We start from the raw sequence: 25,211 nt of genomic DNA on the forward strand, positions 1-25,211 counted from the left end.
ACCTCAGCGCTTAATACAGTCCTTGGCACCTTATGAATGGTATTTATTTACATTTATATTAATGTTTGTCTCCCCTTCTAGACTGTAAGCTCACTGTGGGCAGGGAATGTGTCTACCAACTCTTATATTGTACTCTCCCAAGTGGCTAGTACAGTGCTGTGCATACAGTAAGCACTCAGTAAATACCATTGATTGATTTTTATTGAGCACTTGCTTCACCCAGGGCTGATCTGGGATGATCAAGGCTGCAGGGAAAATCAGGAAAGGGAGGTGTCCTCCTCGAAGTAAAGGTGGGCTGTTCCCAGACACCAGGGTGGCATTTGGGTTTTTTTTAAGGTATCTGTTAAGCACTTACTATGTGCCAGGCACTGTTCTAAGCACTGGGGTAGATACAGGGTTGGACACATCCCACATGGGTCTCAGTCTTAATCCCCTTTTTACAGATGACTTAACTGAGGCACGGAGAAGTGAAGTGACTTACCCAAGGTCACACAGCAGACAAGTGGCAGAGCCGGGATTGGAACTCAGGTCCTTCTGATTCCCAGGCCAGTGCTCTATGCACTCGGCCATGCTCTCTGCTGCCTGAAGAGGCAGAGGTACCATGTGGACACCCTTTTTTCCCTTCCCTAGGCTGAACTTGTCCTCATAAAATCAGATTCGGAACAGCCCACAGATGGAAGTTTTCACTCCTTTGGACCGTTTGCCCACAGAGGACTTTCCTGTTAGTGACAACCAGCTGGCATTTAAAGGCACACGCAAAAACCCCACACCACAAGCTCTTCCAAAAAATAAGTATTTATTGTTTTGGCTGCAAATATATAAAAAAATGCATTGTAGTGTTGTATACAGCTGGTGGAAATGTACTTCTGCACAGCAAAACCGAGGAGGTGATGTATAGAGGAACAGAACAGCCTTCCACATGAAGGCCCTGGAGCCTGCAGTACTGGAGATGTTATTCTCTACACTTTGCCCACCACAGTATGGATTCACTTCTTGGAAGAATCCATTTAACCTGCCTGCCCCCTAGGAACTTCAACAAGGAAAGTGGGGGGAAGGGAGTGTGTGAGATTGCTGTAGCGTCCCCATGTAAGCGCTTCAAGAGGGTTTTTGTTTTTCGTTCTTGTGCTTACAAAGATTTAGATAAAAGACTCCCAAGGACATTCCTGGAGAAGAAAGATACATTCGACCCCCTGATCTCAGGGAGGCCTAAAGCTTGGGGATGATGTAAACATTAAACCTGACCCATATCACTAAGCTGTTCATACTTTTTTGAATGTCTAGATACAAAATAGAATGAAATGCTTCAAACTTTGGCCTCTTTTTATCTTACCTGTGGGAAAGGTCTAGCCCACCCTCACTCCCCAAGAAACCCAGAGTAAAATATTTTACTCCAAATCTTCCAGATCAAAGTTTTAAACTCATGGAGCCAGCAACAAAAATGTGTAGAGGAGGACAAAGGGACATTGCATTGATGGAGTCTGCTGCATTATCTTAATAAAAATGACATAATCACAGAGAGGAGGTAGACCGACAGAGCTAAAATGCCACTAACATTAACTGAATCAAAATCGGTAAGACACTGAACATCTGATTTTCCCTTTTTTCCAAAGTAGATTATCATGAACACCAGCAAGTAAATAGTTTTCTGTTTGGTGATAGCTGGGAAAGACGGCATTCCAAATTATCCAAGGGTCAACAGCCTATTCTATCATCTAAATCTCCCTCATGGCTGATAACACTCACCAGAGACAAGGCCCAAATATTTCCCCAATATGCTTCTCTACAAGCTCCCTAACACACTTCATTCGACCTATTTTGCCAGAAATGATATCTTGCAAGCAACCAAGGTAACTAGCTATTCCACAAATAAAGAGTAAACAAACAACTGATTGCGTGGAGATTTTGGATTATGTAAAAACCATACACAAATAATTGGAATGTCAAAAGACTGAATGGTGTTTTAGCACTTTCCCTGGGCATAATAACTTTGGGAGAAGCACCTTAGCAGTCTCTATGGCCTTCGTAACTATCAAGATGGAGGAAATGGCCCTTATTCATTCATGCTTACTCCAGGCTTGACCTGAGACTGGCTGAAGAGCTCATGGGGAATAGCATTTTTCTAAAAAAGAGTAGCACTTTTTTTCCCTCTCCCATTCACACACACGTGCACACACACACAAGATTATGAGGGCTTGGGGCTGAGAGGTAGAAGCTACCAAGGAACTAATTCTTTGACTTTCCTCCAAAGAGAGAGAGAGGTGTAATTTATTTGCACTAAATGCCATTAGCAATGAATCATTCACATTTTGCATCTAACTTGGTGGTAACACGGTAGGCCTAGGAACTAGACTACAGGGAAGAGACTGGCAAGGGTCTTTTGCCATCTCACAGCTAATCCATTCCCTGAGAGGGAATCAAGCTGTGGACACCCAAGAGCTGGGCCTCCCTCTCTCATCGACCAAAAGCTGGGCCTCCCTCTCTCATCGATGGATGCAGCAGATCGACCGATGAGGAGATGCTGAGGATGCTAAGGTCAGCAAAGGCCAATTTTGGGATGACCCTCAGTACAGTGGCATAAAGTAGCAGAAATGAAAGGACTGATGAGGGGAACACTGGCTATATCACTGTTAATTCATTCCCCAACTGGTGGGACCAGGAGGACTCAGAGCTGCATTCTCCATCATTTCCAGCTCAAATTCTAGCCCATAAAATCTTTCCAGGGAAGACGCCCAACAGCATCAATGGGAAAATTGATGAGGAACCCAAGCTACACAGTGTAGTTTAAAAACCCAGTGCTCCCAGCAGTCTGACAAAATTGCCCTTTTCATTTGAAAATGATGCTACTGACTTTGAAATTTTAGCCATATGCCAGAGTGTGGCACGAAAGGCGAACACATGTTGACAATGCCTTCCTCACAGAGACAACATCCTCCGCTATGCTTCTGCACCTGCCACTTGCAATGCACAGGGCGATATTTGATTCTCCTTCTCAAGGCTTGCCACTGCCGCCTTCCCAAAGCGGCTTCTCTGAAAGAACTATCCCGTTCTTGACGTGCCAAGCATCCGTCCACCGCTGTTGTCTCCTGGCAATCCACAATTCAGACACATTGCTTGAATTGTGCTTCATTGAATCCTCGTTTAGGCACTCCCATTTTGACTCACCATTCAACAGCTGCAGTCATTCATTCTCTTCATAGTCCTACTCTGCAAAGCTATTTTACAATGGACATCGCTTCAATGCTGGCAGATTGGGTGCTTTTTGGGACCTCATAGTTGGGCTCTCCTGCCTTTCCATTTTAAGTGGAGCTCATAGATAATGGCGAAGAAACGAAGAAACTGTCGTGAAGTCCAAGCCCACTCGTTCAATGCCAGTTTACTCTATTGGAGTGGGAGAAGATTCAGGCAAGACATCTTTGGCTCCAGTGTGCACTGACCAAACCACCAAAGGAAGCTCTATGATCTTGATAAAAATTTCTCAGGGCGGGCGAGTTTTTTCATAGAGGCAGGAGCTTACATCCTTTTGAAAAAGGTCTTCAAATGTGGACTAGAGGTCCTGTTATCGGTTTCTGATCTTCTCTTGTATCTACCCTGCAGCGAAACTCATGTTTGCCCACTGGGCTGTGATCAAAAGTCATATCTGAGTTTCTGTACCTAGTTAACAATCTTTAATTGCCAAATTAAGGAGAATTCTGGCTAGAACCACGACAGCACTGTAGAGAAGGGAGAGAGAAATGAGCCGCCTGGAAGCTTTCTCACTCTCAAAGGTGGTGATCATGGCATCTCTGAATCCTAACACATTTCTACAATGTTCCACACACTGCGTTTCACATAGAGTTCAGACACAGGAGCTTTGACTACTCTTCATTATTCTAACTGAGCTGGGTAGCAATTACCACAAGCGTTAGACGGAGGACCAGGTCCTCATTTAACCCTATCTTTACCCCAATGAGACTAGATTGGGGGAAACCACTGAAAATACAGTGTTTGCTACAACCTCTGGAAGCATCCTCATCGCCAAACAGAGGAGAGCACAGGTTTGCAAACCTTAAAGTTCTAGGACCAATGGGCGAAGCACAGAAGGGAGGAGCATGAAGGGTGGGTGGAGAAGAGATAGACTCAAGAGTCCTTCACACAAAAAACACATGATCACTTTGACACTGGCCCTTGGAAGGGTTCTTTAAAGGTGCCCCAGCAACGCTTGCTGCGAAGACTTTGTGTTCCTTCCTTCCTCTTCTTCATATAAAACCTTTCCCTTGCCCCCTAACTTTCACATCAGCTATGTTTTCTTTCTGCGAGCATTTCTTCATGCCTTCAAAAGCAGTCAAACCACTAATCTGCCACAAGATTGAGGCAATGCTAATTAATCAGGTTATGTAAACCAAGAGGTGGGGGGGGGAGGATTTGAAAGTCAGACTACGCAGAAGCTCTGCTGAAACCTGACACAGACTTACACTTCTTGAAAGAGCGAGATAGCACCATGGGAGATGATGGCAGAGATTTCTCACTCAGGAAATTCAGTGGGTGAGAAATATTTTTCAGCCATTTTAAGACAGGGGAATGAGACTAACTGATTTTCTCTCAAAGATGCAACACTATAACACCACTCTTCTCCCCACCGCCCCCACGCCGGCCCCAAGGAGGCGGGAGAGAATCAAATAGTATGCTTACTTCAGGCTATTTCCCAAAGAGGGTGCCTGCTTCTATGATGTCTAGAGCAGATTAAAGATCAAGAGTCTGCTAACAGGATCTGCACAGAGAAGCTGATTAGACCAGACCAGTTTCAGCCAATCTGACACTTGGTTAGATCTGCCAGGTGAAACTTCAAATGGGGGAAAGTACGGGATCAGGAAACTGGATTTGGAAAAATAACTCCAGGCTCACAGCCTTACTACCATGCTGATCTGGGACACCAGAAATGAACTTAAGTAGTGGCTAAATAAATAATAAAACATGCAAATATTTATACGCTGAATGTTTGTGAGTACACACATACACACACACACACACACTCTCTCTCTCTCTAGCTCTCTCCATGAAGCCTAACACAGCCTAGTTACCACATTAAATATTTTGCCTAGTGCAGGGTAAAGGTGAGTTCAAATGAAGGGACAGGCAGGCCATTGAAACAGGAAGTTTCCTTCACGTCTTATGGAGTCCTAAGGTGAATTAAACGAGCTCCTTAGAGGAGCTCTTGCCTTGTCATCTGCAGTGAAAACCTAACTAGGTTTCCAAAGCCCACAAATCATCAGGAATGGGCCACCGTCTAGACCCACGCCACATCACATTGCTGAAAACCAAGCAGCCCTGTGGTTCTGCTTATGTCTGTTTATGGAAGTAAAGAGCTTTTCAATTCCCACAGGAACTGAATCCCTTGCCCTTTACTACTCTGAGAACTTGGGGTGTTTGTTTTGAATCTTGACGGGGGTTCAAACCCCAGAGACTGAGCATTTGAATCAATGGGCTGAGGTTCTCAAGTGGGGACGCCGAGATGTTAAAACCAGATGCTCTGCTTTCTAAAGCAAAATTCTAAAGGACGGGACTGCTGAGACGCTAAATTTCTCTCAGTTTGGGAAAAGAGCAAGAACACTGAAAAGCCAAGAGAAGGCAGCTCAGCAGGGAAGAGCCCTCCTGCTGCTTCAAAGACAATTTCTCCAGAGGAAACCCATCTCCACCTCATCAGCCACGTGGTCCCCAGGCTATCTGACCCAACTGTCTGGGTCTTTGTGGAAGACACACCTACTCTGGACTTCTCGGACTCAGACTCTTCCACCACCCCCATTCTCCTCCTGCCAGCCAGCAAATGCTGGGTAAGCCCCGAAGGCTGTAAACCTGGGCTTCAGAAAGAGGAAGCTCTAGGAGTGGCCCATGTGCCAAAGACATTTTGCGCTTACTGATCAGACAGAGCACTTGAAGTCAATGCTGTGAGGCTACACAGGGGAAAGGCAAAGTCTAAATAAGCCAAGACCCAATTCTAAAGGGCTTCTGAGTTCATAATGAGCACTGAAATCAGCCCCAACCATCTGTTCTCCAAAGAGAGTATTCCCTCACTGATACTCCTCTCCCTGGGCAGTAGAGTTTAGCGTGACTCTGGGCCACAGGCCTCAGAATGGTGACCTGGTCTTCACGTCTCCTTGAGCCAAGGAAACCAAGTAGGAACCACCAGCTGCTCCAGAAATACCCACCACTCCGATCACGGTTACGATCTGGAATCCCCGAGTCTGAGCCAAGTCAAGCGCTTCCTCCCTCTGCTCTGGAAGCAGTGGTGAGAAATGGCAAGGTCCTACTGCTGCCTATTCTTCCCAATGAGCCTCCCTCCCAGCCTCCTTCCCTTTCTTGGCCCACGTGGAAAGCAGAGGTTGGGATGGTTTTTGAGCTCTGGAGAGGAGGAGCCTTTCAAACTCAAGGTGAAGGGAAGAGGGTTGCAGGGTGAAGGGGGACATCTGAGTCCAGCCCCCTGAACGAGAGCAGCTTAAAAACCTCTCTCTCTTCCCAGAGAGAGGTTAAACAATGGTTCTCCCACTCCTGGGAGCAGAGAGAGCCCCGGAGAGCTTGCCAGGGTCCTTAGATGCTTTCCCCACTTTCTACTCCTACCTACTTCCCAGATTGGCGCCTGGATCAATCAATGGTATTTATTTCTTTGGTCCAAGAACTCCAATGTTTTGAGGCTTCCAGAGATGGCAGAGAGCATCCTCTGACCTCTGGGACAGTTTGGCTTTGTTCAGCCCAGCCTTTCCAATGCTAAGCTTAAGAACTGTGGTTTTACCCTGAACTCAAATCCCTTTAAATTTTAGGGTGCCCTCTTCTGCTTCCAGACCTGCTGCAGCCATGGGACAGATGGCAGATGGATAGGGGCGCAGGGTGGGGGGTGTGTGTGGCAAGGAGGTCATGCCTCTCAAATCCCTGCCCCTTAGTAGTCCTTGGATCCATGATGATGTTCAAGCCACTAATTTAAACATTACCAAAAGAAGAGAAACTGTTCCCAGGTCAGAGGAGCAGCTTTGCATTTCTTTGTGCATGAGTCCTGGGTGCATCCGGGTACATTGTTTTTGCATATGTATTCTGGGTGTTCTCTGAAGAAGGCACTCCCACCCATCGGCACGTGGCACAAAAGCAGACAATTGGAGGCAGCACCTGCCTTCCTGCCCACAAGTTTCAGTCTATTTACAAGCTTCAGAATCTGTGTCAGAGCTGCCGTTGTTGTGTTGGGGGACGGCAAGGATCTTCCAACTGCTACATCAGGAAAGTGGGGAGTCAGGAGGTGTCCTCCCCGCAAGAGAGGCAACCATTTGGTAGGAGAGCAAACAGAATGAGGAGGGGTGCTTGAGGTCCACTGACCTACGTTTCCCTGAAGAGCTTGGGAACTGAGTTCTTTGCCCCTGACCGATTCATCAGTTCTGCAGATCCCATCGGGCCTAGGAGGAAATTAACCTTGAGTGGAGAGGGTGCAGAGGTCAAGGCAGGGGCTGGGACTAGACAGGCGTTTTCCCTTTCAACTGTTGGCATCCCTCCGGCCTACGCTCAAAGGAAGGAGCACCGGAGGTCCCTCGTCCAGGAGAAGAAGTCGACAGCGGACAGGTCATTGCTGTTGGCAGGACCCAGATCTGCTCTGAACCTGAGCTTTGTGATTCGGTTAACATCCACCCAGTCTCAGTGGGAAGCCCAGGCCCACAGCAACGGGACCATTGCTGCTCTGAGAGAGAAGCCTGGGGAGCCTTGCCCCCTACCCCCTCGGGGCCAGACCTCGGAAAAGTACATTCGCTTCCCACCCACCTCCGATACCCATTCTCTTCACTCTCTGACACACTGTCTCAGTTGGGCTGGGCTCTGGCTTTGGATCTCTAGGACTCCCCCATCCTCTTGCTGATCCCGGTGACGGCCTCTGACGCTTGCTCTGGCAAACGAGATGGGTCTGTCAGGATAGAGGTCATCGTGTTCAGTTGGAGGAGAGTGTTCAGCACCACTGAAAGAAAAGAGCGGACAGGGTGAGTTGGAGGAGAGAGAACAGAAGGAAGAGGAAAGAGGGCTGTACTCTCCCAAGTGCTTAGTACAGTACTCCGCACACAGTAAAAGCTCAATAAATATGATTGACTGACTGACTGACTGACTGACTGACCAGAGTCCCTCACCACTCCGGACACTTCTTGGGTTCGCGCCCCCTGCTCAAGGGCCTCCATGGCATGGCTTCATGGATAGAGCAAGGGCCTGGGAGTCAGAAGGACATGGGTTCTAATCCCAGGTCGATCATGTGGCTGCTGTGCAGCCTTGGGCATGTCACTTAACTTCTGTAGGCCACAGTTAACATCTATAAAATGGGGATAAAGAGTGTGAGCCCCATGGGGGACAGGGATTTCTGTCCAATCTGGCTGAATTGTATCTACCTCAGAGCTTAGAACAGTGCTTGGCACATGGTAAGTGCTTAACAAGAATGATTATTATTATTATTACCCAGGGATGTATCAAGTGTTGAGAAAGCTAGAAAATCAATGGGAAATTCCAGCCCCTCCCTCTTCTCCCCCACCCCCCCAAACAACCCTGCATACTCACTTGGCCTGAGGATGGGGAGGGAACAGTGCTGGTCCACCCAAGACAGGACCGTCTGATGTAATTCACCCAAGCTGGTGGTGGACACCATCCCGTTGAATGACTCAAACAGTGGCTTGATGATGATGCTGAACTGTAGGTTGAGGGGTTAAGGGGAATAACTCCCACATTCGATGGAAGCGCTTTACTGTATCTTGTGACTGGCCCTTCTTTTCTCTCCCAGAGGCCCAACACTGGGTGGATAGGAATCAAATCATTAGGAATTTTTTTAATGGCATTTGTTAAGCACTTCTTATGTGCCGGGCATTGTTCTAAGCTCTGGGGTAGATACAAGTTGATCGGGTTGGACAGAGTTCATGTCCCATATAGGGCTCATGGTCTTAATCCCCATTTTACAGATGCGGTAACTGAAGCACAGAGAAGTTAAGTGACTTGCCCCAGGTCACAGAGTGGACAAGTGGTAGGACCAGGATTAAAACCCAGATCCTTCTGACTCCCAGACCCACGCTCTTTCCACTAGACCACACTGCTTCCCCAAGTTCATGGACCATGCTTAAAGACAACTAAACCAAGAAATTCACCGTGAATAGAGTGTCATTTGGCTTCTGGCTTGGCTGCTCCCATATTCTGCCTTCTCCTTTCCTCTCTTCTCTCCCGGCCCCTTACTCAAAGCCTCAGATTCTAAGCTCAAGCCACATGTTGCAACAGCAGCAAAATCAACAAAGGTAGAAATCTGAACTCTTCTGCTACCCATAGCTCCAGCTCATAGCCTTGGTTCCTTTCACGCTGACTGCTGATTCTTTCACTTCCAATTCCATTTTCTCAACTGTAAAATGGGGTTTCAATACCTGTCCTCCCTCGCACTCAGGCTGTGAGCCCCAAGTGGGACAGGGACTGTGTCCAACCTGATTGTCTTGTACCTACTCTAGCTTGTAGTACAGTGCTTGGCGTATAGTTATGTGCTTTACAAATACTCCAATTATTTACTCATTGCTTATGCCTTTCTGCCCAACTGGAACATTCTCTCTAGGCCTCAATTCACCAGACCCATCCCTTCTTCCAAGTACTTCTAAAAAGTCATCTCCTTCAGGAGGCATTCTCTGATTAACTGCCCCACCTTCCTGATTAAGCTATCAATCAATCAGTAGTATTTGCTGGGCATTTACTCTGTGTAGAGAACTGTACTTAATGCTTGGCAAAGAATAATCGAGATAGTAAACCTGATACCTGCCATCGAGGAGCTTACAGTCTAATGGGGGAGAGACAGACACTAAAATAATTTCAGGCAGAGGGAAGCAACAGAGTTTAAAGATATGTATATAAGTGCTATGGGGAGGGTGGTGGGGTGTGAGTAACCAAGGGCTCATATGATGTGGAAGTGGTGAAGGGGCAGGAGATGTGGAAATATGATGGGGAGATGAGAGATTAATCAGGGAAGACCTCCTGGAGGAGATGTAGTTTCAGAAGGGCTTTGAAAATGCGGAGAGCAGGAGTCTGCCAGCTGTGAAGGCGGGGAGAGTTCCAGCCAGATGGGAAGGGGTGAGCAAGAGGCTGGCGGCGAGAGATGGGAATGAGGCACAATGCTTAGCCTGACGTGAGGGAGTAAAGCACATGAGCTAGGGTATAATGCTTAGTAGAGTGTCTGACACATAGTAAGCACTTTAACAAATACCATATAAGAATTACGATGGAGAAAGATTGAGTGCCTTTAAGCCAGTCAGAAAATCCTACTGAATGTGGAGGTGGATGGACAACAGGGAAATCTATCCCATCAGCCACCTCAGCATTCATATACTTATCTGGTGTGGATTTAGTCATTCATTCACTTAAGCTTTACATTTTAGTCATTTTATGTTTAATGTCTCTTCCAATAGGTTGTAAATACCTCTGGGTCAGGGAGCACTTCTTTTCCTTCTACTGTATATTGCTCTAATGCCCAGTAAAGTTTCCTGCACACAGTATGCACTATTACTGAGACTGACATTAAACTCTTCCCCAACTCAAAGAACAGACCAGAAGAGTCAGGAGCATGAAAACCAAGAACTGAGGGCTGTAGCAGTTCACTCACAAAAGTCACATCATCTGGTTCTTGAAATTGGCCAAGGGAAAGCAATTTCTTAACATTTATAGGAAAGGTTTTTCAGTCACCTGAATGGGGAATATTATCAACTCAGCTGGAGAGCTATAAACAGCAGTTATCACTTGGAAAGATGACTCAGGCTTTGGGGGCCTACATTAAATTGAATGCCTTTCTCTTTTGGATTGAAATTTTGGGGTTTCCTGTCCCATCTCTTGATCTGACCTCATCTCAGCCCCTTCCCTTATCCCCTACACCTCCAAGGCCGAGAGTCGCTACTGCACACATCCTTGTCTGATGGAAGCCATAGCTAAAATCGCTCCACCCCTTAGCAGTTTGGGGGTTCACCTCCATTCTCCCCCTTCTTCTATGAACTGAGAGACAGGAGTAGTAGGAGGCATGGAAGAGGTTAGGGTGAATGGAAAGAGTCTGGAATCTGGTTCAGGAGGTGGGCCTGGGGATCAGTGCTGGGGATGGCTCCCAAATTCTCCTCCCTCCTCCAATTCTCATTCACGATCACTGAAGTCAGAGAGATTTTTTTGAATTGGTCCTTCAACGGCAGACACTGTAACTGAGGTACAAAAGCAGGTTTTAAAGGGTCACTGTCAGGACCATACTGGGTGAAACTGGAGCCTTGTTAGGATGTGCTATTCGTATTACACATTGTTAACAAGAATCACGGCGGGGAAGGCCAAGTGGGAGAGATCAGTTTGCTAAGCAGTTTTGACTTGTCTTGGTTGCTGTGACTAAGAAGTGCAACGGCCTAGCTATTTTGTACTGTGTAGTTAAAACAGAATGAAATACAGCTGAGATGTTATCTGTCTGTCAATTTAGACTACACACACACACACAGACACACACAATGCCTTGGTGAGATTATTGTAGATTAAAAAGCATTCGCTTTTCCTGTTTGACTAGTGCCTTAGATTATCTACGCAAAGATTGAAGCTAACAAAAGTGACTGCTATTTCCATGGTTGGTTTGCTCAGTATGGCTAGGATGTTTTCTGGCACTTGGTAAAGGCTGCAATGAATGAGAGAATCCCTGGGTTTGCCTAATCACCAGAAGGGATGTCATCCTCTCTATCCAAAGGCAAAGGATTGGTGGTGGGGGTGGACCTGGGGGGAGAGAAAGAAAATAGAGAGAGAAGAGAGAGAAAAGAGAGAAAGAGAAAAGGGAGAGGGAGAAAAAAGAGGAGAAAAGAAAGAAAAAAGACACGAGAAGAGAGCACGCATGCAATTTCAGATCTAATTGTTAGGGGCAAAGCCAGGTTGGGTCCTTTTTTTCATTCAGGGGCAAGGGAACCCAGGCCCCACCTTAGAAACTTGATGTTAATTTAGTTTACAAAGAATACTCTTCCTGAGGCTGTCTCTGAAGAAAAGGAGACGCTTCTCTGATGTTATCACAATCAAGCAAAGGACGCACGACATCAGGGAAAGAAAAAAAGATACGATCCAGAACTTCCAATTTTGCAGGGTCCGGCTTTTCACATATTCGTCAAACATATCCCGCATGTGGTCAAACCGATGCCGAGCGACAGGGACCCCAGTAGCAGGAAGCTGCTGCTGGCAGGCACTGAAACAACAACCAAAGCCAGAACACTAGCGACCAGCTCCCAGGACAGGGGGACAGGCCCTCCCCACCAGACCCTATCAGTCGGTCAATGGCATTTATTGAGCATTTACTGTGCGCAGAGCACCATACTAAGCACTTGGGAGAGTACGACACAGCAACAGAGTTGGGAGACATGATCCCTGCCCACGAGGAACTTCGAGTCTTCATGGGGAGGAGACGTTAAAATACATGACCATGTGCAAGGATATGTACATAAGTGCTGTGAGGCTGGGGTGAGTATCAAACTACTTTAGGGAGTCTAGATGATGTCTGATTGTGTCCCCCGCTCTCCAACGTTCAGAGAGGACTCGGACTTCTCGCTAGCCTCTCCGGGGCAGCTCTTGGACCCTTGAGGTAAGAGGGAGTCTCACATTATGGTGGAGTTGAGCTCCTCAACCTCTTCTCGCAGTCGCCGGGCTTCCTCTTGCATCTGACTCCTCTCCTGCTGCAGTTTGGCGATGTACTCAACAGTCTTCTGCAACGTGATGGCATTGGTGATGACGTGGCTGGTCTGCAACAGGGATGAGAGGAGGGGTCAGGAGTGGCCCCTAAAGCCCAGGTACCGAGAAGGACCAAGCAACCGGCGACCCCATCAGGGGAGGCTACGGCTAGTTTCTCCTCCTATGGTTTGGGCCAACTTACCGATTTGGAATTGCTAGAGACCAAACTGTTCAAAGTGCTGAAAGCAATCTTGATGTTGAACCGCCTCTTCTGTTCTGCAGAAATGTGTTTCATCTTCCGATTCTGCTCAGAAAAACGAGCCCGTCAACCCTGCTTCCCCTCTGACTCGCCAAGTGTGTGCCTCGACCTGGGGCTAAGTTCTTCCAAGCCTGGCTCGCCCGACAAACATTAGGGCTCAAACCCAAGCCCCGGGACTGCCCCCAGAGCCCCCGGCTGAGGCTACAGAAGCAGGTTGACTGCCTTCAAGGACTCAGGGGAGAAAGCAAATGGAAAGGAGAAGGAATGGGGCAGAACATCACTTGTCTCTCCTCATAGGTAACCCATCTATCTCCCTGAAAACACAGACAATGAAGGCGTGTGGAAGGGACTGAGCTGGATACCCATGGGCTCCTGCCACACCCTCTGCCCTTGGACAGGGCCAGCCTGCACGGGTTGAACTCTCAGAACTAAGGTGTTTTTGCCCCAGTAAAGGATCAGAGAATGGGGAACCCCTGGTGCTCCCAAGTCCACCCCACAGGCCCTGGGCCCCAACAGATGGGAGAGAAGGCACTACCTTGAACACAGCCACGTGTGGGTCCGTGGTGGATTTTCCTGAGCAATTGTTCTGGGGAGACTGAGGGCTGGGACTCTGCTCGGATGCACACGGAGAGCCCTGCCGAGAGCTTTGACAGTCTCGGCCTGAGAAGGTGAACATAAAAGCAAGTCTTAGAGAGAGAATCAGAACAGCAGGAACAGCAAGCAGCTGCCGACTCCCAAGAGAAAGGGACACCAGCACATCCTGGGTTCACTTACTCACAAATTCTGCCAACATCCCCACCACCACCCCCGGGCACTCTGAGTCCACTGCCACTGAATCAACCCAGGAGCCCTGCCTACCATGGGAGTACGGCTGAAGTACAGTGCTCTGCACACATTAAGCGCTCAATAAACACTATTGAATGAATTTGTAACTAAGGAGCAATATTATCCAATGGCAAGGCAGCCCTCTGGGTTAGATGAGAAGGGCTAGGCAATGGGGAGGTAGGAGATGGGGTCCACATTTTCAGAGGCGTTTCAATCAGTCAATCAACTGATCAATGTGGGCAGGGCGCCAGACTCAGAGCTGGGGGAGTACAATACTACAGAGTTGGTGGACACATTCCCTGACCAGAAGGAACCTATAGTCTAGAAGGGTTTCAGTGACTATGTGTGACCAAGACCATCCCACTTTTTCCTGATCCAGGAGGGAGATAGGAGACACAAGCAGGGTGAGATCCTACGCCCAAGGTTCCCACCCTATGGAGACCCCGCTATGGCCCAGGGGATCTCCCCGCTTTTCGGTTGACCACTCACTGGAAGCTGGAGAGGTCACCTGGGGACTGCCCCCGGGCTTTGGGATCTGCTCGCCCTTGATCAGGGGATCCTGCATGGTGCCAGGAGAGAAGAGCTGGGGCACTGTAGCTGTCTGGCTGCCGGCAGCATGTGGGGCTTGGTCAACCAGGATGGTGCTGTGGAATTCAGGGACACAGGGAGCCTGAGACAACAAGGAACAGAGAGGGATCATCACTCCATATATTCCCCAAGCACACTAGCTAAAGCCCACCCCTGCATACCAGAGGAAGAAGAGGGGCCAGTCGCAGAGGCCAGAGGCCCACCCGTACAAAGGGAAGTTACTTGTGAGTAGAGTCAGACCCAACAGACGGGGCCCGGTGAGAGGACGAGGGAGACGTCAATCGAGCATGGGATGTAGTTAGCGATTATTAGGTGTCAGGCGCTGTGATAGACACAAGATAACTAGGCCAGATGCGCTGCCCCACAGAAGGTTCACATGGTAAGAGGGAGGGAGTGCAGGTGGAGTTCTATAGAGAAACACGCAGATCTCCAAACGGGAGGGGGAAACTCCAAAGCATCCTGCCGGGGTCTTCCCCCCACCCCCCGGGGCCCTGAGAAGGAGCAGCTTTCCTCTCACCCTGGCAAAGCCACCTGAGGCGATGACCACGTTTGGCTGGGACATGGTCGGGGTCAGCATCCCTTCTCTCTTCAGTGGGCCTGGGGTCACGATCACTGCTCTGGGTTGTACTGAAAAGGCAGCCGAAGGAACAGGAGGAGGTTAAGCTGGGGACCATGGGACGGGGCTGGAGGGACGCAGAAGGGGAAGGTGGGAAGGCTCTCAACCACGACCAGCTTAACTCCAAAGGGCCCCTGTTTGGTTGTGCCTGTTATGGCCAGGCTGCCTGGCCCTCAGAGCCAATCAGAGCCCTGAAAGAAGGTTGTGTTCTGGCCCAAATACCCAGGGTTCTCAGCCCCAGATGAAGGGTGATCGGGGCTGTTCTCCTCCATCACCCTGGGGAGAGATAAAAGGACCCCAAAGTCACCCCGCTTCACTCACCTGGGGCAATGTAGGTGTTCTTTAACACCAAGGACACAGTCTCCGGTTTGGGAGCAGGCACTCTTTTGGGGGTTTGCTTGGTTCTCACTCCGGCCAGGGGCACAGTTTTGGGGTGCACAAAAGTCAAGCGGGGCTGGGATGGCCCCAAAGTGGTCGCCCCAATGGCAGAAGGCAGTGCCAGGCTACAGGGTGCCCCTGCTGAGGGCAGCTGCCTGGCGGTGAGCACAAGGCCCTGGCTCTGGCTCAAGGGGGCGGCCGGGACATCGTGGGTGAGCGCGGCTGAGGCTGTGTGGGTGATGACTGAGGACGACTTGCCAACACCAAACTTCTGTGGGAGCTGGAAGGTCGGTGGCGTGGCGGGGCTCAGGCTGGCCCCAGGAGATGGCACTAACGGTATCACGGGCGGTGGGGGGACAGGGTTGGGACTTGGGGAGATACTTGGGGAGATAAGAGGAGCCGGAAAGACTGGCAGGAAAGTCTGCGGGCCACTCAAGGGTGGCTCGGGCCTGCTGAAGTCCGAAGGCTGGACAAAAGGGCCCCCGGCCCGGGCCCCCTCCTCGTTACTCCGCCTGCCTGTGAGGTCCAGGGTGGCCGGGCCTGGTGAGACAATGAGGCTGTCGGGGAGATTCACAGTGGGCAGAGCACCGCTATCAGCTGGCAGGATGGACACCTGAGGGAAAGACGGGGAGAGAACACTGGCTTTCGGCATGCCCGCTATTCGCTTCTCTTCCCAAGAAAACTCCAGTCACCCGAGTAAAGAGATGAGAAAGGAACCTCTCCCTCTTTCCCCAGAAAGAACAGCCCCCTGGATGGCCAATTATACCTGTTTCCTCAAGGCTGGCTTGTCATCTCTGGCCCAGTCACCTGAACTTGCAGGAGAGTGGGTTTCCAGGATGAATTAGATCCACGGGTAGGGCCTCACCCTCTGGAGAGGAAGTTGCCTTCTCTAGACATTCCCAGTTAGCAGGGACATGCTGTGCCCTGAAGGAGCTGGACTATAGCAGAGGGCCTCCACTTACCACTCCTTTACATTAAGAAGAATCGGGGGAGGGAAATGGAGGGGGGATGGAAAGAATGGGCTCTTCCTTTCAGGAGCCATTGGGCCTGTGTGGCTTAGTGAAAAGAGCACAGGCCTGGGAGTCAGAAGGACCTGAGTTCTAATTCCGGCTCTGCCACGTCTGCTGTGTACCCTGGGCAACTCACTTCTCTTTTCTGAACCTCAATTACCTCATCTATAGAATGGGGATTAAGAATGTGAGCCCCATGTGTGATCGGACTTGTCTAACCTGATTAATCTGTATCTACTCCAACACTTAGAACAGTGCTTGGCACATAGTAAGAGTTTAACAAGTACCATAATTATTATTATTACAAACCCTCCTTTAGAGTGACTAAGAGAAGCTGGGCTAATGGCTCTACAATGTAGCTTAGTGTAAAGAGTCTGGGCTTGGAATTCAGAGGTCTGGATTCTTATCCCGGCTCTGCCGTTTATCAGCTGTGTGACTTTGGGCAAGTCACTTAATTTCTCTGTGCCTCAGTTACCTCATCTGTAAAATGGGGATTAAGTCTGTGAGCCCCAAGTGGGATAACCTGATTACCTTCTATCTACCCCAGGATTTAGAATAGTGCTTGGCACATAGTAAGCACTTAACAAATACCAGTATTTTTATTATTATTATTCCTGGGACAACTTTGAAAAGCAGGATCGCTACGGTTCTACATTCCCCAAGGCAAGAAAAGCACAGAGGACTAAACTTTTGGAAATCCTGTCCTACAAGAAAGCATCCCTCAGTGCTATCTGGGGCAGAATTTCCAGTTCCGATGAGCTGGTTCAAAGCAAGAGGAAGAAGTAACCCCCCGAAGCTTCTTTTCTTCCCTCCCACCCACTCGGCATGGTGCAGGAGGACTCCGATGCCAATCCATCGAAGATGTGGAGAGCGATCACTACACAGAGACCGGGTACCCCGACCCGCCAGCTCCACTACCTGCGTCGGAGGACCGCCGGGATCCGGTGGAGGTGAAGAGGCAGGTACGGCTGGCATGGAGCCAAAAATGGAGCGGGTGGAAGAAAAGAGATCTGGAAAAAAAAAATCATGACTTTTCAAATTCTTCTGCGCCCAAACAGTCCTCTCGGTAAACACCTAAACTGGAAAGGCTGGCTTTTACTTTACCCAGCAGAGTGGAGGGGGAAATGTCAAGACCAATATTTGTGAAGGGATCCGTCTGGGGGTCGGGTCCCTGGAGCCACAGAGGAGGGAAGCCATGCCCCTAGACCAATCTTGACATGTTCTCTCATCCTCAGGGTCAAAGGATCAAGGGGGCTCTGGGGGATTAGGGGTGGGGAGCAGGATTCCCTCCCACTGAGCCAGGCAGTGCCCCCGTTGCATGGGTAACCACTGCCCTCTGCAGCACAGCGTGAGTGCTGCTTCCAGTGGAGCCAAAGGCAGGGCTCAGGGAAGGAAGAAGAGAAAGGCCTGCTTATAGGGAGCTTTCCACTGAGTCAGACCATTAGCTTCCTTTTCAAGAGAGGGGACACGGACATGCGGGAGAAACCGCTTCGTTTCATCGTACGGGAAATTGTTTGGCTGGTCTCCGGGGCAGACCAATCATGATTCAGGATTCGCCACGCTCCAGCCTGGCTCTGCTGCTTAATTTCATTCTGTGGTGCCCACCCAGCTGGACTTCCCTCACATCCTACATCCTCACCCTGGAAAGGTTCAAACGTGTCCATGAAGTCCAGGTTTGGCTGCAGAGGGATCAATCCCGGCTGGATCATATCGGCGTTCCCCAGATGCGCTAGAAGATTTCAGAGAGGGAACAGGGAAGGGTTAGCTGGTCACCATGTGGAGAAGGAGGAGGTTGCAAAGATGACCTGTGGCCTGGGACAGATCCCTCTGGCTCAGAGGATCTGATCTGGTTTTCCAATCCTCCCCCAGGGTCGACTGCAGATCCTGTCTCCACAGCCCCAACCCAATTCCCTCCCTCTAGCAGCCTCGAGGAGAGGACGGTTGAGCTGTGGAAGATTCTTCCCGTTTTAGAAAAGGGAAAATGTGTCCAGGGAGGAGAAAGGCCTTGCTCAGAGCCAGCCACCAGCAAATCAGCGAAGGAGCTGGCCAGAGAACCCAGGCTCCTGATTCCCCTCCAAGGCTACACCCACACTGTCAACCTACACTGGCTTGAACCAGTGATGCAGCAAGGCCTAGTGGACCGAGCGCGGGCTTGGGAATCAGAAAGATGTGGATTCTAATCCCGGCTCTGCCATTTGTCTGTTGTGTGACCTTGGGAAATCTTTCAACTTTCCTGTGCCTCAGTCACCTCATCTGTAAAATAGAGATTAAGACTGTGAATCCCATGTGTTCAATCTGATTAGCTCATATCTACCCTAGCGCTTAGTACAGTGCCTGGCACATAGTGAGCATTTAACAAATACCATAAAATAAAACAAAAACCACCCACCCAAGATTTCAGTTGATTCTCTCCAGAAGAATCAAATGGTCCCGAGCGCTCTTCTTTCCCATCTCAATATCCCACCCACTTCTTCCTTCAGGAGGAGACCCCTTCAAAGAGGGAGATCAGCAGTTGGGATATGGGGATAGCCCACTTTTCCTTGGTGTGTTTTCTTCATTGGAAAGCAAGCGAGCCCATCGTCTCACAAAACATAATTGGACAGGGACTCCAGTTTCCAGATGCCTACAGCCGGCCAGTGTCCGAGCAGCCCAACTGACTATGCCCTTCCATCTTCCTTTCCTCAAGGCATATGGCCCAGAGAGACTCAGAAACAGAAACATTCCAGCAACCCACCCAGAAAAAAGCCAGGGCTTGAGAGAAACTGATCTGACTTACCAATCTCCCTCGGGTTGGGCCAGGCCATGGGTTGGTGTGAAGAAAGCGTGGAGAACAGGGTGTCACTAAACTCTGACATAAGCATATCCATGTCCAGGAGAGGGTCCTCTTCCATGGGCACTGGAGTGTCCCGCCCATCCCCACTTTTGTGCCAGAGAAGAAGGTCATCATCCTACCCTCAGAGTGTGGAGAGAAAGGCAGAAGGGAAAAAACATTAGACTTTCTGATTACAGCCTCGGAGGAGATCAATCTGTCAATCGCGGTGCTCCTTGAGTGCTTACTATCTAACAAAGACTGTACTAGGCACTTGGAAGAGTACAATGCAATAAAATTAATTGGTAGACACATTCCCTGCCATTTGTCTGCTGGGTGATCTTGGGTGAGTTACTTAACTGCTCTGTGCCTCAGTTAGGTCATCTGTAAAATGGGGGTTAAGACTTGTGAGCCCCATGTGTGACATGGACTGATTTGACCTGATTAGCTTCTATTTACTCCAGCACTTAGTAGAGTGCCTGGCTCATACTAAGCAGTTAACAAATAACATAAACAAAATTATTGATGTAGACACCACTGCTTTGAGTCCAGAGGGCATTCTGGACCCTTTATAACATTAAGCTCCTCCCTCTAGACTGTAAACTCCATGTGGACAGGGATCATGTCCTTCCACATTAGTGCACTGTATTTTCCACTGTGCTTAGTACAATGCTCTGCCCCTATTAAGCACTATAAATATGACTGAGTGATTGATTGGACCTGCGGCTATTACACGCTACTGAAGGAGAGCAAAGGACTGGAGAACTCTGGGAAGAAACTCTCAATCTGGGACAAGATGGTGGTTTTCCTTCAGTCCTCCTCGGCTTCAAAATTCCCTCTAGATTGTAAGCTCAAGTTGGGCGGGGAACGTGTCTACCAACTCTACTATACTGTACTTTCCCAAGCGCTTAGTTCACTGCTCTGCACACATTAAGTGCTCAATAAATGCGATGGATTGATTCAGAGTTGGAGATCCACCACAACTGTACCTGTATAAGTGGTCTCGTATGCTTGTCACTAGTACAACATAAGAGAGAATCTGTTTCCTTCTGCTTTGGGGTTCATGGCTGAACTGCCTAACTCAAATACCTTTTCCCTCTGAAGGGAGAAAGCCCTCTCCTCTCCACCCTCAGCCAGGAATGATGTGGTTCCCCCAGAGTCCTCGGTGCCTGAAGCCAGCACCTCCTCAAGCTGAGAAGAACTTCCCTGGACGCACTTACCCGGACCAGGCTGGACAAGTCTTCATCCTTGTGTTTCTGTAGCTGTGGAGAAAGGACAACCAACCATAACACCTCAGGAAACATTCCTGCCTAGCTTCTCCTCCCTGCCTGCAGAAACACCTCCTGTAATCTTTAATAAGAAGCCAAGAGAATCTTACCCCCAGTTCATAGATGGGGAATCTGAAGACTAAAATACCAAACAAAAAGTTCCCTATCTACTGCCTTTCTCTGCACTGCTCTCCAGAACAACCCAAATGGGCCAGAATGTGGAGCTTCATTGTTTTGAGCAGTGAAGCTATCATCATGGCAGGAGGTAACCTTCAAGATGTTCCTTTTAGGTCAAAGGCCAGTAAGTGATTCTGATTCACTTCTTTCTCTCTCTCTCTTTCTCCCATTTTTTCTTCAAATTCAAGAATTGTGGAACTATTCCCTTTTAAAAAAGCTCAGTTATCTCTTTTACCCAAACATAACAAAACCTCACGCAAAAAATGTGTACTCTTTTTGAGTTCAGCCATTCTAGACTGCTAGCTTTTCGTCTCCTAGCCCCCAAACCTGATTCTTGAAAGTGATTTCATCACTGATTTCATTTTGCAGCTGTAGTGGAGCTTGGGACTGATGGCAGGTAAAGGGTTGAAAGTGAAAGTAGTTAAGTGTAAATCTAAAGAGGGAGAAAGCCCCACATTTATCTCTGGAAACTTTTCAGAGACTAGTCTCCAGGGAGGTGAAAGAACTAGGTCCCACTGTTATCTGGGAAGCAGATGTCCTAGTAGAAAGAGCAGAGGCCTGGGGGTCAGAGGACCCGAGTTCTAACGCTACCTCTGCCACTTGCCTGCTGTGTGTCCTTGGGCAAATCACTTCACTTCTCTGTGTCTCCATTTCCTCATCTGTTAAAGGTAATTTCATACCTGTTCTCCCTCCTACTTAGACTGGGAGTCCTGGGGCTGTGCCTGAACAGATTATCTTGCATCTACCCCAGGGCTTAGTACAGTGTTTGGCACTGAGTAAGCGCTTAACAAATACCACAAATCATTAATTACTTTTGCACCTGGGCATTCAGTTCCCCCTAGCAGGTGGGACTTAAATTTCTTACCAGCTCTGCCCGAAGGAAATCCCACTCTACAGACCACGTGCCTTGGCTGAAACCATGGGAACGGACACAACCTTTCTTCCATTGCTGTGTTGCATCCAAACAAACGAGCTTAGTCAGAGAAATGTTCCCTAATTCCCTGGTGTTGATCTATCCAGACACATATGATGGAACAATTGAGTGTTAGCTCAATTCTGATCTAACTGAAAGTTCTAGGTTGTAAGCTCACTGAGGGCAGGGAACATCTCTACTAACTCTTTATTGTATTTTCCCAACGCTTAGTCTGGTGCTCTGCACACAGTAAACACTCAGTAAACAACATTGACTGATACCCTTTTCTTGAAGTAAGTCCTCCACTTGTGATATTCCCTTATCACAATCTCAATGCGCCGTTTCCAGTACTTCCCTTCAGTTGTGATGGCCTGGAATGGAGGGAGGGTAAACAAGGTTAGTGCTAGAAATGGCTCTCGAGCCAATTAACTTGGTGATAGGATGGCACTGCAACTATCCTAGGAAATGCTGGCAACAGCAAATGCTTGAGACAAAGACCTGGTGAGGCAAGCCTAGTAATCTTGTTACGGAACCATTGAGGGATTTCAACAGATGAGGGATTTCCCACCCTCTCCTTGCCACAAAAAGCCCGTTGGCCTGTAAGGAAAAGGACGACCTTTAAGCCTGTGCCTCTTCCTTTCTTTTCAGGGCCCTGAAGGATCTGTGAGATAATACTTCTAATGTCTGTCTTCCCTACTAGAGAGAGAGCTCCTGGTGGGTGGGAACATACCTCTGTTTCTGTTGTACTTTCCCAAGTCCTTAGCATAGTGTGTTGTGCTCAGTGGGTGCTCCAACACCATTACACTGAATGGTATGAAAAATGCACTGAAAAATGGCACTGAAAAATCACCCGCCCAGGAAGCACATCAGAATACTCAGGCACATCAATCACTGGTCCTTCACCCTGACTTCCATCCAGGGAGGCCCTAGACACATCACTCCCAAACAACAGAAAATGGGACCTCTCCTCTACCTGCTGTCTAGAGGCAGTCATCTCTCTGGGAGTGAGTAAGCTAGTTGCTGGGTAGATCAGCAGGCCTGCCCATTGAATAAAAGATGAAGAACTAGCAAACTGAAAGGGAAACAGAAGGTAGTGTCAAGATGGAGGAATGGAGATGGAGATTTGCGTCCTCATATAAAGGCTTACCAATAACTGGGGGGCCAGAGGGCCTTATTCTTCCCTTCGCCATTCCCATGATCAAAAGTTCTCCTGCTCTAATTCTCCCCACCCATCAGCCTTGCTTTTCCCTTCTTAAAATGAGGCCCAAGAAAAGGGTGTTCTAGAGTCACCACCTTTACCTGATCTAAGCGCTTTACTACTGTGCTCGGCACATAGTAAACTCTCAATAAATACCACTGGTTGATTGGTTGGTCAGTTGATCCTGATCATACCTCTGGTCGGCGATGTTCATCCACCTCCACAGAGCCATCCAGGGGAGTCACAAAATGGCACACGGGATTCTTCCGCTTCTCCAGGTCTGGGGAAAAAGAAAGATTCCAGCTGAGACCCTCACTCTCTTTCCTGGCTGCTCCCTCCCTTTACTTGGGTCCAAACCCCATTTCCCTTCTACTTTCTTGTGGGACTAGCGAGATGTCAAAGAAGGCAAGGCCGTGAAGAGAACAGAAGGGGAGAGACCACTCATTAGCCTCTCTAGTACCAGACCTGTCCAGCTATGGCATCCTACCCTAACTTTAAAGAAAGAGCCAGGGGAAGCCAAATTGAACTGGGAACAGCAGGCCCGGTTCCTGAAGACAGGCTTTGCCCCCGGCTAGATTTAGAACTTTCATGAAATGGAGTTTGGAGGGTTCTTCTCTAAGCTTCTCCCTAACTGATCAGATAGGTGTTTCCCATTTTCTTGGCCCACCTGAGGGTTCCTGACATTTCTTTCCAAGATACCAAAGGGAAGAAGACAGACGGATCTTTGGGAATAAGACCCCGCAACCCCAACCCAGGATAAGATGGGGGTCTGGGGAGAGAGACTGAGTTACTGGCAGAAATTCCTAGGCTTCTTCCCACCCTCTGCTGGGTAGAAACTTACACTGCATATACCACGCCCGCCAGATGGCGTTGTTGAGCCGGATCTTATCTCTCCATTGTAGCTTCAGGCCTTTAAAGTTTTTCCACTTTGGTGAAACCAACTTTCCACTAAAATGAGAGACCAAGAAGTTAGCAGCTTCTTAGTGAGGCAAGTTTGGAAATGCCCAGTAATAACAACAACAATAATAACAATAACAGTATTAATTAAAAAATTCTGATATCTGTTATAAGTGCTTACTCTGTGCCGTGCACTGTACTATACGTTGCGGTAGACACAAGAACGATCAGACCCAAGGGGCTCCCAACTACCTCCAGCCAAAACCTCTGACTGTTAACTCAGGTCAGCCTCGCCACAGCCTTGGCTTGGCATTCTTTAGGTGTGAGCAGGGAACGTTTCTATCCACTCGGTTGTATTGTACTTTCTCAAGCACCTAGTACAGCATTCTGCACACACAGTAAGCGCTCAATAAATACTACTGATTGATCGATTGATTATCCTCCGAATCAGAAGTGGATCTCCTCAGTGCTTGGGGCCAAATCAAATGGGACCTCTCCAGGCCTTTCTTTATCAATGTGTCAAGTTTGCTCCTGGCTTGGCCTGGTCAGCAGATTTTGTCAGATGGACAGTGGTATTTCTCGGGTTGTTCTGCTACTCAGCACCTTGGAAAATCAGAATGGAATGAAATCTACTCCCTGGGCCACACCAAGTAACTAGTTACTTCCCTCTTTGAGTAACCCTTCTGGGACCGGGTGAGGAGGAAGAAGAGGAGGATGTTGTGGGGGAAGGGGTCATGTTCCCTTCCTTTCAGGGGTTTATGCTCAGATGGGACAAAAATCAGAGGCTCCCATTAGTTAGGTACTGTAATAAAATGGCCTCATGGCCTGAGACCTACTCTAATTCCAGAGACACTTACCCAGAGTGGTCTTGGGCTAGGCTTAGAAAAGCAAATTCTCAGCTGTTCTGCTTAGCAGAAGCTGAGTTCCTGCTACCCTGATTTTCGGCCTTAAAATTCTAAATGATCAAGAGATTGTCCTCTAGTTAAAACGGACAATGTGATCCTTATGCCAAGAGTCCAGAATTGGAGTGAGGGGTTGGGGTTCGAAAGTGGGGGGAACATGGAGGCTTCCTACCTCCCTACAGGAGCGGTCCGGCCTAGTGAAAGGGGCACGGGCCTGGGAGTCACGGGACCTGGGTTCTAATTCCAGTTCTGCCACTTGTCAGCTGTGTGACCTGGGCAAGTCACTCCACTTCTCTGGGCTTCATTTACTTCATCTGTAAAATAGGGATAAAGATTGAGTCCTCTGTGGGACAGGGACTATGTCCAACTCGATTATCTTGTATCTACCTCAACACTTGGTACAGTGACTGGCACATAGTAAGTGCTTAACAAATACCACAATTATTATTATAAGCTCTGGGCTCCAGGTTTCCAGGGGGTCATCAAGCCTGGTGCTTGGATTCAGAACAAACAAGAGCCGGGAAGCCACACAGAGAGAGGCTTGCAACATTTTAATTAAAGCACCATTACACATGGGAACTGAGGACCACACAGGGAACATTCCCCCAGTCCCGAAGGGAGTAGAATAGATCTAAAAACCTGGGTTCTCTTCTTCCTGGGTGTCCCCCTTTAGAGCCCGAGGGGCTAGTCTCACCTAGC

General features: G+C 48.7%; 1 protein-coding gene across 1 annotated transcript in view; it reads right to left on the bottom strand.

Moving 5' to 3' along the window:
- Positions 1–777: 777 nt before the first annotated feature.
- Positions 778–25,211, bottom strand: part of LOC100074728 (MLX interacting protein) — a 59,732-nt gene continuing 35,298 nt past the window's right edge. The window contains exons 2-17 of the mRNA XM_007666927.3: positions 23,555–23,661; positions 22,908–22,993; positions 21,797–21,886; positions 20,378–20,419; positions 19,125–19,296; positions 17,988–18,077; positions 17,267–17,358; positions 15,282–15,951; positions 14,862–14,971; positions 14,246–14,426; positions 13,467–13,591; positions 12,875–12,976; positions 12,604–12,743; positions 12,070–12,193; positions 8,545–8,674; positions 778–7,960 (exon numbers count right to left, since the gene is read on the bottom strand). Coding sequence (XP_007665117.2) covers positions 7,839–7,960; positions 8,545–8,674; positions 12,070–12,193; positions 12,604–12,743; positions 12,875–12,976; positions 13,467–13,591; positions 14,246–14,426; positions 14,862–14,971; positions 15,282–15,951; positions 17,267–17,358; positions 17,988–18,077; positions 19,125–19,296; positions 20,378–20,419; positions 21,797–21,886; positions 22,908–22,993; positions 23,555–23,661 — 2,383 coding nt within the window. The 3' untranslated portion in view covers positions 778–7,838. The remainder of the gene's footprint in view (positions 7,961–8,544; positions 8,675–12,069; positions 12,194–12,603; positions 12,744–12,874; positions 12,977–13,466; positions 13,592–14,245; positions 14,427–14,861; positions 14,972–15,281; positions 15,952–17,266; positions 17,359–17,987; positions 18,078–19,124; positions 19,297–20,377; positions 20,420–21,796; positions 21,887–22,907; positions 22,994–23,554; positions 23,662–25,211) is intronic.

Source organism: Ornithorhynchus anatinus, chromosome 2, assembly GCF_004115215.2.
Source record: "Ornithorhynchus anatinus isolate Pmale09 chromosome 2, mOrnAna1.pri.v4, whole genome shotgun sequence".
Taxonomy (NCBI): Eukaryota; Metazoa; Chordata; class Mammalia; order Monotremata; family Ornithorhynchidae; genus Ornithorhynchus; species Ornithorhynchus anatinus.